At 30.9% G+C, this 17,468-nt stretch overlaps 1 protein-coding gene across 2 annotated transcripts in view; it reads right to left on the bottom strand.

Annotated features, from left to right (window-relative positions):
* Positions 1–209: 209 nt before the first annotated feature.
* Gfrl (Glial cell line-derived neurotrophic family receptor-like) overlaps positions 210–17,468 on the bottom strand; it is a 354,141-nt gene continuing 336,882 nt past the window's right edge. For both annotated transcript variants that reach the window (XM_087405786.1, XM_087405787.1), the window contains exon 17: positions 210–2,072. In XM_087405786.1, the coding sequence (XP_087261912.1) occupies positions 1,854–2,072 (219 nt within the window). In that variant the 3' untranslated portion in view covers positions 210–1,853. The remainder of the gene's footprint in view (positions 2,073–17,468) is intronic.

Genomic DNA, 17,468 nt, shown 5'->3' with positions numbered 1-17,468 from the left:
AGTGCTTAGCCATTTATACAGACTGCCTCTCGCATTACGATCGATTTATTATACACGTGTTATACTCTCGTCTCGAACGATCGCGAATCGCGCCCACCGCATTTTGCCCTTCTATCATGCTCTGTTATGATCGATTTTATATTTTTATTTCAATTTTGTGAAATGCCTCTTGAGGCCAACTTCGAAAACGTGCGGCTTTTATATATGTCTTTATTTTTATTTTTCTTCGATTAATTTGTTAAGATTGCCGCTCTATCGCGTCAAAAGCGCGAATTAATTCGAATTATTAATTTATTTTCCATCCGGATTAACATTAATAATATAATATTAACGATAATATAATTGTGCGAAGAGTTTCAACGTTTAAAAATAAAATACTTCGAGTGTATATACATATGTAATAATTTTATTCAACAATTTGCAACAAAATGTTTCTATCTATTAATGGACTTTGCGTTAATCATTCGCTTTTCTAAGTAATAATTGTAATCTTGTCTGCCAATCAAGATTGGACATTGAAAATTTATTTTATATGTATATATACATTATATATAGAATATATATATAATTTATATATGTATATATTTAATCTCATTATAGAACGCAAAAATCTTGATTTCTCTTATTTTTCAACATTTCTCAGTTTTTATATATCATTAATATTATTCTCCATCATTCACTCGCTCGTAAATCATCTTGTAATCAAACATCATCAGGACCGCGTACGATTGTTAATGATTAACTCGCAATGCAACTCGTGTCCAAGTTACGTCGGTTGCATGTCGATCGCGCATAGTCTCATCGCAAAACACTTTTGCGAAATTATTGTGAAAAATGAAAATACAATTGACCAATGATTTCTACTTGATTTCGCGCATTTGACAAATGTATTCCGTGTCAATCTCGTTTCCAAAAAACTTATCAAACTCGACCTCAAAGCGGTGTCGATTGTCCAGGGCATCATCGATCATCTGTCCTTGATCATTAATCCTTTTACTGCGTAACGCAATAACACTATTTTGTAGTAGGTGTTATTACAGTATTATTATAATATAACGCAGTATACTTCAATCAGGTATACTTATCGCGTTCGTAGTATACATTAGCATCTACAGTAAATGCTTTTAAATTGTTGAACATGCAATGAATATTTTGTGTGTAAAAGTATATGTAAACTCGCTATTTTCTCTAATATGTTTCTGTGTGTGTGTGTTTGGAAAATAAAATCTGGATAATCTTAAAATAGGTAGTTTTAATGCAGTTAAACATGTCACAATTTTTATTGGTGCCTCAATAACTTTAGTAATTGCTATAAAAAGTAAATGATAAAATAAAATGTTAAAACAAAAAAAATGTATGTAATAGAAAACATAAGAGTATATTCTTCTTTAGAATTTTATCTGAAAAGAAAAATAATTTTATTTATTACACAATATTGATTTAACGTTAATTGTGATAATCATTGCATGTTTCAAGACCCGGAATTATATGACAGTCGAAGAATTAAGAATAAGGTTCGAGGACGCCCTGTCGAGATGTAGTACGTAACAAAAATACCATTAAATATCAATATATATTTAATAATATTTTTAACGGCGCGGTGAGCGATCCGCGATCGGCGGGAATGTGTGGGAATCTGTGCGGATCCGCCGATCGATCCCTACGATCTGTCGATCCGCACGGCGATCGAGGGGTAGGCGGAGATTTCTTCCCTTCGTGGATCTGCGCCCTTCAAGGCCACGAATTCTCTCTCATCAGGGTGGAACCGCCGCTACCACGTGAATGCGACATGTGGTGATCCTCCGCAAGGAGGATACTCGATACAAATTCTTAGTGATATCTTGATGTCCCTGTCACGAATCAAAGAGGCAAGTCGACCCAAAGAAGCTGATTGCAAACAAAACAACAAGGAGCACCGATGACGACCTGGAGATCGCCGCTTCGTTGCTGTACGGCATCTTCACTTCAACCTCGGCCATTTTGAAGATCGAGAGTAGCGGATGCGTGCGTACTTCGTGATGCTTATTGTTGATCTTGTCGCTGAGATCTTGCATCATCGATGCGCACTCTTCCTGCAAATCGAGCATGTTGATTAGTACGTTTTCAAATTCAATTCAATTAATGCATACAATTCAAATTTTTACACAAAAATAGCTTTTTTATTTCAACGTGAATTTAATATGATATTTGATTAATTATTAAATCTTTTACATCTATTATAATTGATCAAATAATAATCATGTTATAAGAAATCATTCTTGTTTGATTTTTTAATGTTCCAGCGTCATTATAAGTTGATTCTTGTTTGAATTTAGATATATTATTTGGAGTTTTTAGCAAACAGAATGTAAAGTCGATAGGAAAATATATAAGTGAAATTTAAAATTATTAACAATAAAGTGGCTTTTATTCATAAAAATGCAAAACGAATAATAATTGCAAACAAATAAATAATAATCACAGGATGTTTCGCACCTCGTCCAATCTTCTTCAGTTAAACAAATGAAAAGTTAAAACATTAATAAATTGTCTGTTTTTTTCTATATTCAGACACTGAGGATAGCTCGAAGCTGAGTAAAAACGTTTACCTTGGTATTAATTTGTACCCATGAATTTTAATTAAACGTTTAATATGGAATAACGTGCGAACTGTAAACTGCGTTTCGACTTTTATCTACCATTACCTTAAAATATTATTAAAAAATTTCTTTTTGACACTTATTTCAGCTTTTTTACTTTATCAACTAAACATATTCTCGCTTGAAATTAAAGAATTTATTATTTAAAATTTGTAAAATAATTTTTCATCTCTCTCAATGACATAGAAAGATGTTGATACTTTTATATATTTTTGTATTTTTTAATTCCTGATATATATGTATTTAACTTCAGATATAGTTCTTATGTACACTAATATTAAAACATTATAACATCGTGTGAAAAAATGAATCGATTAGAACTTATGAAATTTTCATTTAAGAAACACATTTATTTTGATCGAAGAATTCGTGAAGCGAATAGATAGATCTAGATCGTTTATAACGACCGGAATAAATTCTTCCTCAAAGTATAATCTTCACGAAAGCATGCGGATTTTTCGTTTTACTATCAATAGTTGTCCTACCAGAATTCAAGTTTTCTCTCGAATACGACTTAACGACGTCGAATGTAACCCTTCTCCCTTTATCGTGTACCTCTTCCCAGACAGAATCCAGCATCGATTTCCATTTTCAATCCTCTCCCGCTACCCATCCGCTACGCGCAGTCCTTGTTCCTCGTCCCCAAAATTACCCTCGGCTCGTTGAATCTTTAATTTCCGGCGTAGGAGTCCGCGAAGCTGGAAGCGATTTTTGGTGATATCTTTCTGGTGCGCCACGTGGCCCGACCAGATTTCTCAACGCCGGCGTTTCATTCGCTCGTTTCGTGCCGAGCGAGGTTTTCAATGAGATTAAATTCCGCGTAGAAGCTGGAATCTTGCGCGAATAACTTTGCTGTGACGAGCTGGTATAGTTTCCAGCGTGGAATGAAACTTTCGACGAGTTCGACCATGATATCTTTGGTGCTCGGAAAAACGACGTGAGTCGTCTAATTTTAGATGTGTCTTCGATGCATTAAAAGTCTACGTAAAACTAAGTTTTTATTATACTTCGCAATCATAATATAATCTATACTTTTAAGGGCAATTTTATGACGTAAAAGTATTATAAAATTTTTTTTCTTTTATGAAGAGTTTTGCTTAGGTTTTTTTTATAATTGCAACGATACTAATATGCATCAAATAATAAATTCGTTTTTTTTTACATTTACATTTATATTACTTCCATTTTTATCAAGACACATATTATTTAATATACGTAATACTTAATATACAAAATAGTATAACGTAATACTTAATATGTAAAATAGTAAAGATATCTAACCGCGAAACAGCGTTGTGATATATCCGTGCACTCAATAATTAACTCGCCACGTGTGAGAAACTTGGGGTTTACAATTAGCACCAGCCAATACGCAAAATGAATTATCGTACTGGACTTTTGTCAGGCCATGCTGGATCATTACTGCTTCGTGCAGTTTCATTTAATTAGCCTAAAAACCCGACCAAGCGCATCTGGCATGTTTCGCATCTTCTTTTATTTATGGATTGTGTTCATTTTACAGTCAAATATAATTATTGAATTTAGATATCTAAATTACTAAAATAGCAGACGCATCACATGGAATTAAAAAGAATTAAATAAATTCGTATGTAACTGTCGGATTTCAAAAATTGCACAAGCAGCTTTTATGTGATTATTTTCTGATCGAGCTGTCCATTATATTAACAAATATATATATATATATATATATATATATATATTTATATATAATTTAAAATATAAATAAAACAAAAAAATAAACTTTAAGTAAAAAAAATTTTATTTATTTTTCTTAAATAAAATAACTAAATTTACATTTTAAAATGACATTAAGCTTTATTTTTTTCAATTCTTAATTGACAAATTTATTGTTTAAAATTTATTGTTTCGGCTGTGTATAATTCGTGCATTAAATAAAGTAACCGAATATGAAAGTCGTTAGTTACTTACTTACTATACTTTTTACTATTATTATTATTTTGCTATTATCAATTTTGTTGTATGGAGAAGTCGACGAGGCTTTTAATTGCCATATGTGTTTCCATGTACTAGATTTTCAGAATAATCCGACTTTGAATGGAAATGTGCAGCGTGACTTTTTTTTCCATCGGGATTATCCGACAGATTCGCAACAGTATTGTGTGCTGCGGATATGTAACTCCTACTTTTTTACCCCACGGATTGTGCTGCTTATCTCCCGTCGTGCTTCAACATCAGCCGACACGCGTTTAATTTTTCCCCGGATAATATTTTATTTAATCCGGCTTCGCCGTGAAATAATACATGTATGGTCTTTCGCGAGAATCCCGTTTGTTTCTGCAGTAAAACATCAGTCCCATGCACCGTCAAATAATTCAACAAAAGGCTTTAATGAAGTTAAGTAAAACCAAACTGCTTTTCAGCTTCATATCACAAAATTTAAATTTAATAATATCACAAACTTTATCTATTCTGAATTATTTTTGTTGATTAAGTCAATTATTGAAAACATTTAACAAAATATATTTTTGCATTGAAAAGAATATATTAAATTTTAATAAATATTTGTTTAAATAGTACTAATTAAACACTCACTCATATTAAATAAATATATACTTAATAAAAAAATTATACTTAAATGAAATTAATGGTTCTTGTATAAAATAAATATGTATATGTTTACATTTAGTAAATATTTAGTTAGTACTATTCAAATAAATATTTATTAAAAATTAGTAAGACGTTTTTTCAATATAATAACAATAATTATATTCTTTTTATATACACAATATATTAAATTATGACATATTTAGACGTGCCAATTTCTAATTTCAAATAAAATCTGTCAGATTTGTCTATTAAATATGAAGAATAATTATATGTATAATCATATCTTTTATGTATTCCAATAACGTTTTTAATCATACTGCTTAATAATTCTCGACTGTTTAATTCTTCTTGCAATTGTTAGTTATTGTTCAATAATTCTTTTCAAAGAAATATTCTCAATATAATAACTGTATTGCCCTATTAAAATAATTAATGACAATCGAAGTAATCAAATCAATCGCGAGTTGCCCCGATTTCGTGCCGAACATAACATTCTGCTGTTTACGCCGGTTGTTTAACGTTATGCTTTAATTAATATCGTGCTGTGCCACATGACGAAACTCACTGGCAGCTCGATGGTTGTTCTAATTTACGCTCTCTTGTATTATGCGGTACGTGCCTCTTCTACCATATTAATCCAGGGTTAGAAGTACATCCGTGTTACATTGCGTTTCGCCAAAATAATTTCACTTTACAGGTAGATACGTGCTAATATAATTATTCGGAAATTGGCAAATGCATAAGTGAATATACGAGGAAAGCTAATAAATTATTTGCATAAACATCTAATGATATAAAGGCTGCAATGAATAATGTTGCTTATCTGCAAAGGGTTTGTTTAATGTAAGCGATCCTAAGTTAGAAATGAAAATTGTTAAGACGGCGCATAATGATTGTAGATGCAAGTAATTTCTAATAAATAACTATTAAAATTATCTTGTTTAATGATTTGCGTACGCCGAGAAAGTTGTTAAACGAGATAGAATTAGTTAATGTAAAATGAGTCTCAGAATACAATAAATTTTAATAAAAATGTGTGAATCACATTTTTTAACTTAAAAGTAGTTAGCCGATTTTTTTATATAGACAATCATCTGTGTGTGATGTTTTACACCCTAATTAAAATCTTTATTATTAACATTTTATTACTGATATTATATATTACTGATCGATTTCTGATTTATTAGTATTTTAAAACATTATATGGACATGGATTCAATCACAATTTTTTGATGAAAGTAAGTAGAAACTAAACAAATATTAAACGAAGCATATTAATAAACTTGTTATGATAGTATTTCTGAAAGAACAAAATAAATTTAATTAATACGACGTTTTTTATTGCGAGTTTTCGATAGAATTTCATATTTAAAGATTCGTTAAAAAAAATAGTTAAACAATATCCATAAGAAACAATAGTTACACTTTTTTTGCCGCTGCGCACTGCGGTACATAAATGTTTCTGATCACTATTCCCAAGTTAACGAGAAATTATATTTATGTAATTTGTAAAATATCAAAGTTATTGTTATATACTGCTGCGCTCGCCGCGTAAAACGTTGCACTCCCGGAGGCAAACGCGCTCTTGCGACATTTTCGCACGCGCACAAAATGAACAAACACAGTTACTATTCTTTAGAAGAAACTTTATTCGCGAGTAGCATAAGCTGTCAACTCGCTGTCATGACCGTTCCAGCCAGTCAAAACCATCATCACAAGGGTCGATCTTCTTTCTTGTTATCTTTATCAACTTTCTTCACCCGCATATACAAGAGCATAGAAGCAATATTATTATAGAGAGCAATACTATTTTTAAACAGATGATACAATAAAACGCGTTACAAATATTAAAAATATTAATTAAAAATAAAATTAAGAATTTTTCATGCTAATAGTGCGATCTAAATTGATCAGCCCTTTTTTCAGTAGTATGAACGAAGATTAAGCCGACAGCAATCGCGCTTATCTGAACAGAAACCAGAAACTTGTTCAATTGGCTTAAAGAAATGTCACGAGCTAAAATGTGATGACACTAAACCTCGAACATGCTATTCTCTTCGAAAGACGGTCTCAATTGGCGATCACCAGAAACTAATGGTTCTCCTTATAGCATCGTCACGGGATCGGTATCATTTATCCCCGCGTGAATGAAGACAGGTGCAAGACGCAGCGTACCTGCAGGTGCAACTGCATCTGGTGATGAGGCAGGTACCATTATCTCCTCCGTCAGGACGAATCGTTTATTAATGGTCGACTAATTGGATTTCTGGACGGAGGAGTGATTACGTCCGAACGTGACCTCGTATATGTTGACAGGAAAGGGAGCAAGAGATAAAGGCATATAGGGTGTCCCAGATCTTTCTGTATCTTCCTTGTATTTAGCTTATAATTATGAGATTTTTAATTTAAAAACAATTTTTTTTTAAACGTACAAATCTTTAAATTCAAACAATTGAAAATTTAAATATCATTTAAATTTAAAAGATACAAGAAAAATATTTTATTATGTTTAATCTCACATAGTTTATATTTTGAATAGTATCTTCTAAAGAATATTGTATCTTCTAAAGAAATATTTTCAAAGTTATGTTACGTCAAATAATTAATAATTAATGTTCAGGCAAATTATTAAGAAGAATCGTTAAGAATAATCGGTATATAATGTAAATTACCATAGCAATATATGTGCAACTTTTGAGACACTCCGTATGCAGCTAATGGAAGACAGATTCATTCTACAATGGCGATCTCTCCATTGGCGCTTGCATCTCGCTCAATATCTTCCCTTTCAATCGGGTATACATCTGATATTAGAGAACGATTGTTGCTCGAAGACAACTTGTAATTGTAGCTCGCAATGATGAAACAATGGCGCCTGTATAATAGCGCACATACAGAGTCCATATGTGAATGACACGATGATTGCTATTGATAAAAGGATGAGAAATGACCGAATAATTATAGAGAGCAATACTATTTTTAAACAGATGAGTACAATAAAACGCGTTACAAATATTAATAATAAATAATTAAACGTATTACAAATATTAATAATAATTAAAAATAAAATTCAGAATTTTTCATGCTAATAGTGCGATCTAAATTGATCAGCCCTTTTTTCAGTAGTATAAACGAAGATTAAGCCGACAGCAATCCCGCTGCGATAGTGACTGCAATTAATTGTGTAAGATGAAGAATTGATTTCTTATAAAATCTTCATTCTTTTAGAAATATTTTCCTTGAAGTTATTCACATAATACGTATAAATTCTAATTAATCGTTTAATACTTCTATTCATATTATTTAAAACATTTTTTTTATAAATGATGCTCTCTCTTCATAATTATATTATTGAATTCTAATTAATTTACCTGGGTAGAAAAATGAGGGAAATTGTGATTTGTAGAAATAATGAAGTAATTTTTGTTGTAATAAAATTTCTGTAACAAAAGAATCTTTTTACATTTACAATATTGTGTGTTGCACGATCATGCAGTGCGGCATTTCGTGCTTCATAGTTTTTCATCGCCGAGAGAAGAGGAAAATTGTCGTCGCGAGGTAGCCGCCAATAAAATTTTCGTAAAGAATCCAGGCGCATTTTCGCGTGATCAATAACTTAATCAATAACGATGTTGAGAAACCCGCTCGTTGCTCATTAAGACACGAGGAGAGAAGAGCGCATGAAAGACGAAGAACGGTACGAATACAAGCTACCGGGATAAGGCCGAATAAGGGTGGAGCCTCTGAAGAGGGCGTACAGGGTAGAAAGTGCAAAAAAAGAACTTGAAAAGAAATAATAACGACATGCAACGCACACCAGCTTTGTAACACGTAAAGGCTTACGGGAAGCAGGCTCGTCACGCAATGCAAATGAGCATAACATTCACGAAAAACAATAGCAGGCCTTTCCTTCGGCAGGCAACATCGAGCTCCTTTAAGAATATCAAGTTTTCTCTTGGTTTCATACCGGAAAGTTATGAAACAAAAGTAGTTTGTGAAAGAAAACTTTGCGTTCCAATTGTATCATTTATAATATTTATAAATGTACTTAACAATTATTATTTGTTAAGTCTCGAACTAATTCTACGCGGCTTATCGCAATATAAGGATAACCATTGCCTATATAATTTATCTCTCATTGCGTACATTTACCGTTAATTGTTTTCTGTAATTTTGCGTGACTGTAAATCGTATTTTCTAAATATGCATAGAGTTCCGAGAGATCTTTAGCTCGAGAAAATATATTCTGTTCACTTCACTTTAACGTCTAATGCTGGTGCGCGAAAAAACCCGCCGACGCTCTCGCGTTAAGGAGTCCGTCCCCTTTTCTTGCCGAGGGATGCATCGTTAACGGGATCCCCGTTCATATTTCATCCCTGGTGTATCTCATCGAAGCAAGCGGAATCTTCCGACTATCCAACGATCTCGCCATTTTTCCGTGTCTGTCCTTACTCGAGGGTGCAAATCTCGACTTGAATTCTCCCGGCTGGTCTGCCCCTTTCTTCACGTTTCATCTTACTTTCTCTCTTTCTACGAGCGAGCGGTCTTAGATTGTCGGAGTAATCGCTAGATTTGGCGGATCTTAAATCTCGCGCGTCGACGCTAATCGTCATCCGATTTAGAGGTCCTTTTACTCACATAGCAAGAAGCTAAAACAGCTATAAGGTAAGAGGATTTGTAGTGGCTTGTGAGTGGCTAAATTATCGACAACTTCGTAATTTATCACTATTTTAGCAATGTAAAGTGATACAAATAAAGAAAGTTTTCTTCCTCTCGACTTCGAAGCAATGTGCGATCAATACAAGTAATTTCATATTGCTGATAGTTGCCTCCCTTTTTTCTTTTTTACCTCTCAATTCCGATATGCTGAGTTTATGAATTATTAAAAGTATTTAGTGAATAAGTACAAGATTACATAAACTGGAAATTATAAAAAAAATTAAAGTAGATATATCATTAAGTACCAAGATTCGCTTTAAAGAAATATGACCCTCTTATTTGTTTATTTATGTTATTTATTAATTATTAAATATTTGATCCCTTTTTTTAATAAATTAATAAAATAAGAATTTGATGACGATTAATTTTATTAATTTTATATTTTTAATTATTTTAATTCATAAATTTAATACTTTCACAAAAGTGGTATAACTGAAGAGATTTACAGATATGATTTAAATTATATCTTTTGCAGTATATATACTGCAAAAAGATTTATTGTACATTAATTTATTATTGATAAAAAATTAAATATGTAATTATAAGTACTTAAAGCATCAAGCTATAATTTTCGATGTTTATTTCCATGCAAATCAGTATTAAATGAGAAATATAATAGAAAAAAAAATAACTTAAATGGTACATATTTAGCATTTACTTCTTCAAGACTTGTTCAATTAAACATTGTTAAAAAATGTGGAGTAACGCTCAATAAGAGAGCGATATATGTCACATATAATTTTTAATTAGACATGTTTTTGCTTAACAAATTGAATATCGGAAAGTTGTATACGAGCATTGCATATTTTGTAAATCATTTAATTAATTCACCATCGCATTAAGAGCATTAAACAAGTTGTCGTGGTCGCTGTAAGTGTCTGCAACATATTAACATTGATGGTCGAATATTCGGATTACAGCACAAAATTCAAGAGGTAATGTTCAATTATGAGCTACGTGGCGTATGTTGCACCACGGAATCGCGTAAATTTTGTATAAACTTGCATAATGAGCGTTATCGGCTTTGCTGTTCGGCTTTCAGCTGAAGAAAGTGTCCAGAAATAAGAGGATTAACCGGGGATCGTGGCCGAACGATCAAGATCAATGCAAGTTACGCTACTCCAGTGTAACTTGCCTCTTTATTCACAAATAATTGTGTATTTATTGTACTTGATAAATATCTTTGTAAAATGACTAATTGACAGATAAGTGTTAAAAGACAGAGTCAAATAAAAACAGAAAGTAATATTTTAGAAACAAGAAATAATATCATAAAATAAAAAAGTAGAAGAAAGAAGAAGAAACAAGGAACTATGATTTCTGTTTGATTTGAAAATGATGTGTATTATTTATAAAAGTTGGTATTTAAAAACTTTCCGTCTCTTTCAACTCTACATATATATGTACAACATTACATATATATGTATGTGCATATTATAATAAAATATTACTTTTAATATTCTGCTGTATGCTCGACAAACACGCAAACAATACTTCCGAAGAGAAATAAAAAAAATCGTGCTGGCAAATTGCTTCGCGTCTTGTTTCAATTTATTACTTGAAAAGGCATAATAGAGCCGCGCTGAAATCGCGTTAATCCCAAAAAACAATCGGCACGAAAGCGGTCCGCATCGTTGTTGAGCGTGTTATAAGCGATAGGTAAGTACGTGTGAACATACTGCGGCGATAGTTTGCACAAACTTTAAAGTAAACGAAACGAGTTGAAAAACTAATCGCTGCGGAAAAAAGGTAGTATAACGTGGTCCATCAGTACATTCTTCTAAAAGGAGCAAAACTACTGTTATGACTGAGTTTTCTTTATACACATTATTTGATGAGTGCGTATGTACGCGCGCGCGCGCACACACATATACACACGCACACACACATACATATATGTGTTATATTTATTATTAATACATATATAATATATATGTACATATTAAGTACATGTACAAAATATACGCTAATGTCGAAAGATTTTAATTATTGCAATGATATATGCAATGATATAATAAGAAATTATTTATAAAATAAAGTTATGTTTTAAAAGTTTGTATAATATATTTGTATGAAAAAAAATATATTTTACATGTGCGTGAATATATTATAAACAGTATCTCGCTAATATTTTAGCATATATTTTATGGTTATTTGTATTTTAAAAAAATTAAAAATCAAAGATAGATTTAAAATGTCAGAAATTTATGTTTATATTTTATTTATATTTTGCAACATTATTATATAATATTAAAAATGTCAATATATATTTATTATATTATACATGTACAAAAAAAGATTATTATATACTTACGTATGACTTTAGTATTAATATTTTTAATATTTCAATTAAATGTTTTTCCGAAAGAGTAAAACAATCGTATGTCAAGCATAGGGATCCAAAGTTTATGAGAGTAGTCCTGCTAGTTACACTCTGTACAGTCTGTTTCCCTTTAAATCGGTGAAAATAAGGAGTTTGCGTGTTAAAGGATCTTTCCCGTTGTTCTGCGTGTTCGTTCTTAAACTCTATAGCGCCCTCGAGGCGTCAGCGCTCCGTTGGACTGTTTTAACAATGGAAGAGAAATTTCATACTCCCATGAAGATCGACTATTCGGAACGTAAAAGTTATCTGGCACTTAGCATTCATAAGTGATATTGAGCATAAAGTAAAATAAAACGATTAGTTTTGTGATCTACTACGCTCCTTTCTTTACATCAAATTGCTGATGTAAAGAAAATTTTACTTTCAACGCTTTAGGATAACTCCAAAATGTAGAAAATAAAAATACTTTGCTTGATTAGATATTTTGTTAAAATAATAATAAACGTAGTACATATATACTTTTTCTTCTCTTTCTTTCAAAGGCAAAAGAAGAAATAATAGGAAACAAAAATTAAAATGTATATAAGTTAAATTGTAATAATTATAATAAAATGATAGAAAATGCAATATGTTTATCCATATTGTTTGTCCATTATGATAGAAACAATTACAAAATTAAAAAATATTTTGTGTAAATTTGAAAAAATTCTAAAAACGTTTACTATTATTTTATTCCCAATAGAATAGAATATCGATATACAAAGGAAAGACAGAAAGAAAGAAGAAGAAAAAGATTGGAAAATGTATATATATTATATATATATATATATATATATATATATATATATATATATATATATATACACCCATATTTCCTAACATCCCTCTTTCGTATTGAAGTATATGTTAGTATTCCATAGCATTCAAGTATTAAAGTTTGATTAAAATTGACGAGTTGACTGTCAAAGAGACGACCTTCCTTTTCTCTGATCTTACATATGATCTTAAAATGCCCGAAGCATCGGAGCCACGTTAAAAATGAAAGATCGCTCTTCTCCGACTTACGCTTTGTAGTCGGCCCTGCGGCACCGCTGTCTCAACATCGAACTTCAGACGGCAAGCTCTTGCGTATATCAAGTTCGTAGCTTCCGTTGAAATGAAATTAAATTGAAAATTCAGGACGCGGAATCTACGGACTTCTAGACGCAAAAGTGAAATCGTTAGTTGCTTGCTAGTTATATTAATTATTCCGCCAACTTTTGCAGCAGTTGTAACAATCTGTCGAAAAGAGGAATCTTGAAAATTGTATTGCATGTAATTTTCACTTAAGATTCCAATTAACTCGCGCGTTAAAGAATTGTAAAGCAGTCCGTCGCCGTCTGGTGCTTTATTGGAGTTATATTAAGCCGCGCAAAGAATGGCTTCTCTGAGAGATCATCCGCACGCGTCAGCTCGAACAGCGAGACTGATAAAAAAGTAGCTTTTCGCTTTGTCTTGCTGTCGTAGAGCGAACTGATAGACGTGGAGGAACCACGTCGTTCGTCGAAAGCAATCGTCATAGCGCGTGAGCGGAATACTTGCGTGAACACGTAACGCAACTACATGTCCCGCCGTGACGACAAGTCGTTTCTCTCCTCGTCAAATTGGCAGCTCGGCAATACGTATACGTAAGGAGGTATTATCAGGAACGCGTCTCTCAGCACCGTCATTTTCTATAGGACGTTGTTACACTAAGATGGATAACGAAATCCAAACGAATGTTCATACGGATGTACGGCACCATGTATAGGATGGTCATGAAAAGTCTAAAAGAAAGATAAGGATAAGCGGGAAATAGGAAAAAGAGACAAGAAATGAATTAGAGTAATTCACTAATTTTGAAATAATCTTAAAGAATTTAAGTATTAATTTTGTAATAATCTCAAAGGATTTGTAAATGAAAAGATTTTAAGACTTTAAAGTCATAAATTCTAGTCATAAAATTATTTAATTTTTGTAATTAAATTTAAATATTAATATCTAACTAGAGAAATTAAAAAAAAATGTTATTTAAATAAAGCACAGTTCTTGTAATATAGTTCTAATATATGTTAAACAGATGTATAGTGATATGCTTATGAACTTCACTTATGACAGTTATGGCGAACGACAATGTCGTTATGCAATGCGTTTTATCATGCAGAAATCCAAGAAAGGTGCTCAGTGTCAGGTAGTTTGATGCTCTCATGCATCTTCGATGAAGCTTGTGAGATGCCTCGGGACTTCGCCCTTCCCTCTGTCCCGCCTCCGTAATAAAATTTGAATCGATCTCTTTATGACAGTTGAAACGACGCTGTCGTCTTTAAATTATAAATCGAAATTTTGAATACAACTTGCATAACATATGCGATTAAATATATATTTAATCGTATAGATTCCGTAAATGATAAACTGTAAAAAATATATAGTTACACCATTATTGAAGATATACATATGTGACAATCTGTACCAAACTAACAAATATAGATAGATAGAACTTACTTCATATAGGGTATTTTCTGTTTTACAAGTAATGTAAATAATACAATTTATAATTTTTCAAGTCTGTAGAATTAATTGTATTAATAATTTTAAAAATGTCTTGTTAATTTCGTTCGAATGTATTTTCAATTTTATTTCTTATTGTTTAAGAAAACTAGTTTTATGTTTGTAACTCTATTTTTCGTTATTAATTTGTTAACACAAATATATTATCATGCAATATATTATTAGATATATTCATGAATGTTATAATAATATTAATCTTAAAATGAGTAACATCGCAATTGTAACATCTTCAAAGCATAAAATGTCAGCAATGTTAAGGTGTTAACATCTAACGATGTTCTCGTTTGAAAGATTGACACATTACGATATCGCAACCTTATCTCAATGACGATGACAATATTACACAAACCAGTAGACTGCCATTTTGAATCTCATCGACTTGGTCGATCGGCAAGCGAAATGTAACAATTTCTCGTCATATCTGTTCTAGAATCTAGAACAAATCCTCCAGGGTCCCTCTAGAATTCCCTTAAGCATACTAGAATGTAACGATGTTGAGCAATGTCACTTAATAATCAAAAATCAACTTTAAGCTAAATATAAATTTATTTTATAATTTATTAGAAATAAATAAAAAAATGTTACTTTTAATAATAATAACCATAAAAATAACTTTTAACTTAATAAATATGCAAATAAAAGCAAATTGTCAAAGATATTGTGACGTGAAATATTTCTTATTTTATTTATATACATAAATTTTATGTATATCATTATCACAGCTAATATTCTTATTGATAGGTTTTATCAATATTTTTTCTAAGAATTAGAAAAAGATAAACAGTAAGTTAAACTGAGATTAAAGTTAATCTTACATTGGTGGAATCATTTTTTGTCAATCACATAAACCAGAATTTAAATTTATCATATAGTAAAAAATTCTCTATTTTGTTTGAAAAAATTGAAAAACATGGACTCTAGATAAATTTAAATTACAAAAGTGAAAAGGGAAATGGGATCAGTCAGTGCAGTAGTGCAAATTTCTTTAAATACACATAATTTTTACTGAATAATTGTAACATTATGGAATACATTTAAATGTTAGATTTAGGATCATATTTTTAGCCATTTTTAATAACAATAAGTAATGAGTGTACATTAATTCTGACATTATATAAGATAATGATTATGTGACAGTCCATAGAAAATTATCCGTTACTTATTGTTATTAAAAATAGCTAAAAATGTAAGCCAAAATATTTAAGTATATATTGTATATAATATATTGTATATATAATTGTATATAAAATATATCATTCAGAATTATGTGCACTTAGAAAAATTTGTGCACTGCGCCTACTTCCATTAACCCTTTTCACTTTTATAATAAATAATTTATAAAAAAAAACCAGTATTCTCTTATAAAGCTCGTGTTCTTGAAAAAGATTTAAACAAAAAAGTATAAAAATTAAAGGCATGGACTTTCTATTTTAATTTCATTGTTATTGTAATAAAATATCATAAATTCTAGCAATCGAGATCAACAAAACAATGCAGCAATGCTCTCTGTTTTAGAGAACTATCGTTCCCTTATTTCTTTGTCTTAAGATTCTCGTATTGTTCGATCTGTCGCGACTCGAGACATCGGACAGACGCAGGTGTTCCATATAGATAGCAACCATTGGCAAAGGGCCAATAAAGGCACCTATACCTATTCCCTCTCCCGCATTCCCCTCATATTTTCTAACGCTATCCTACCGTTCTCAACTTAGTATCCGAGTATCGATTCCGAAGCTATCGCGACTTTTCATTGAATTTTCATGCGTCATTTAAGAGGCTTTTCTTTATCAGTTCTTTTTCTCCCTTTTAAGGGATAATGAAAAAAAAAACAGAAGTGTCATAAAAAATCATGTTGTAAAACATAATTGTACAAATAAATATACGATTTCTTTATTATTAAATTCTTATAATAAAATAATCGGAAATGATAGAGAATATTTTTAAATTAAAAATATATTTTAGAAGAATATGTAATCAATATACTAATATGCCATAGGGAATAATAATCTTTCTTTGAAAATAATAGAATAGATCGATATGGATTACAAAGAGCTACTAATTTTAATTTATATTAAAAAAATATTTATAACTTTTCATTTTATTTATTAATAAAATAACAAAAACAACTTAAATCTGGGCTAATGAGAGCGCGAACGGAGGTGCGCAATAAATCTTTCACAAATAATTTTGTTAATCCCTACGATGTATTGATATTATCTTTATTTGAAATCTTGAAATCTTGAACGTTTCGATTCTTTTTGGAATCTTCATCAGTAATCTTTTTAAATAATACTAGATTTCGCGAATGTTCGATGTAGAGTCACTCGCAAGTTGCCAAAACTGTAGTGTTACCCACACGATCGCCAAATCTCATCATGAAACCTTGAATAATATATTAATATTCACAACTAAACACATTTTATAATACATTTTATGTAAATTTGTTTAAACTTTAACGTCTTGTTAGACATATTCGTCACTCTAGATAGATTGGACAAAGTTTAATCAAATTTACATAAAATGTATTATAAAATGTGTTTAGTTGTGAATATTAATATATTATCCAAAGTTTTATGATGAGATTTGGCGATCATGTGGATAACACTATAGTT

The sequence above is a fragment of the Acromyrmex echinatior genome, chromosome 4, assembly GCF_024713525.1.
Source record: "Acromyrmex echinatior isolate Ae372 chromosome 4, ASM2471352v2, whole genome shotgun sequence".
Classification (NCBI taxonomy): Eukaryota; Metazoa; Arthropoda; class Insecta; order Hymenoptera; family Formicidae; genus Acromyrmex; species Acromyrmex echinatior.
Note: the sequence above shows the minus strand (reverse complement) of the source record. Positions and strands in the feature narration are given on the sequence as shown.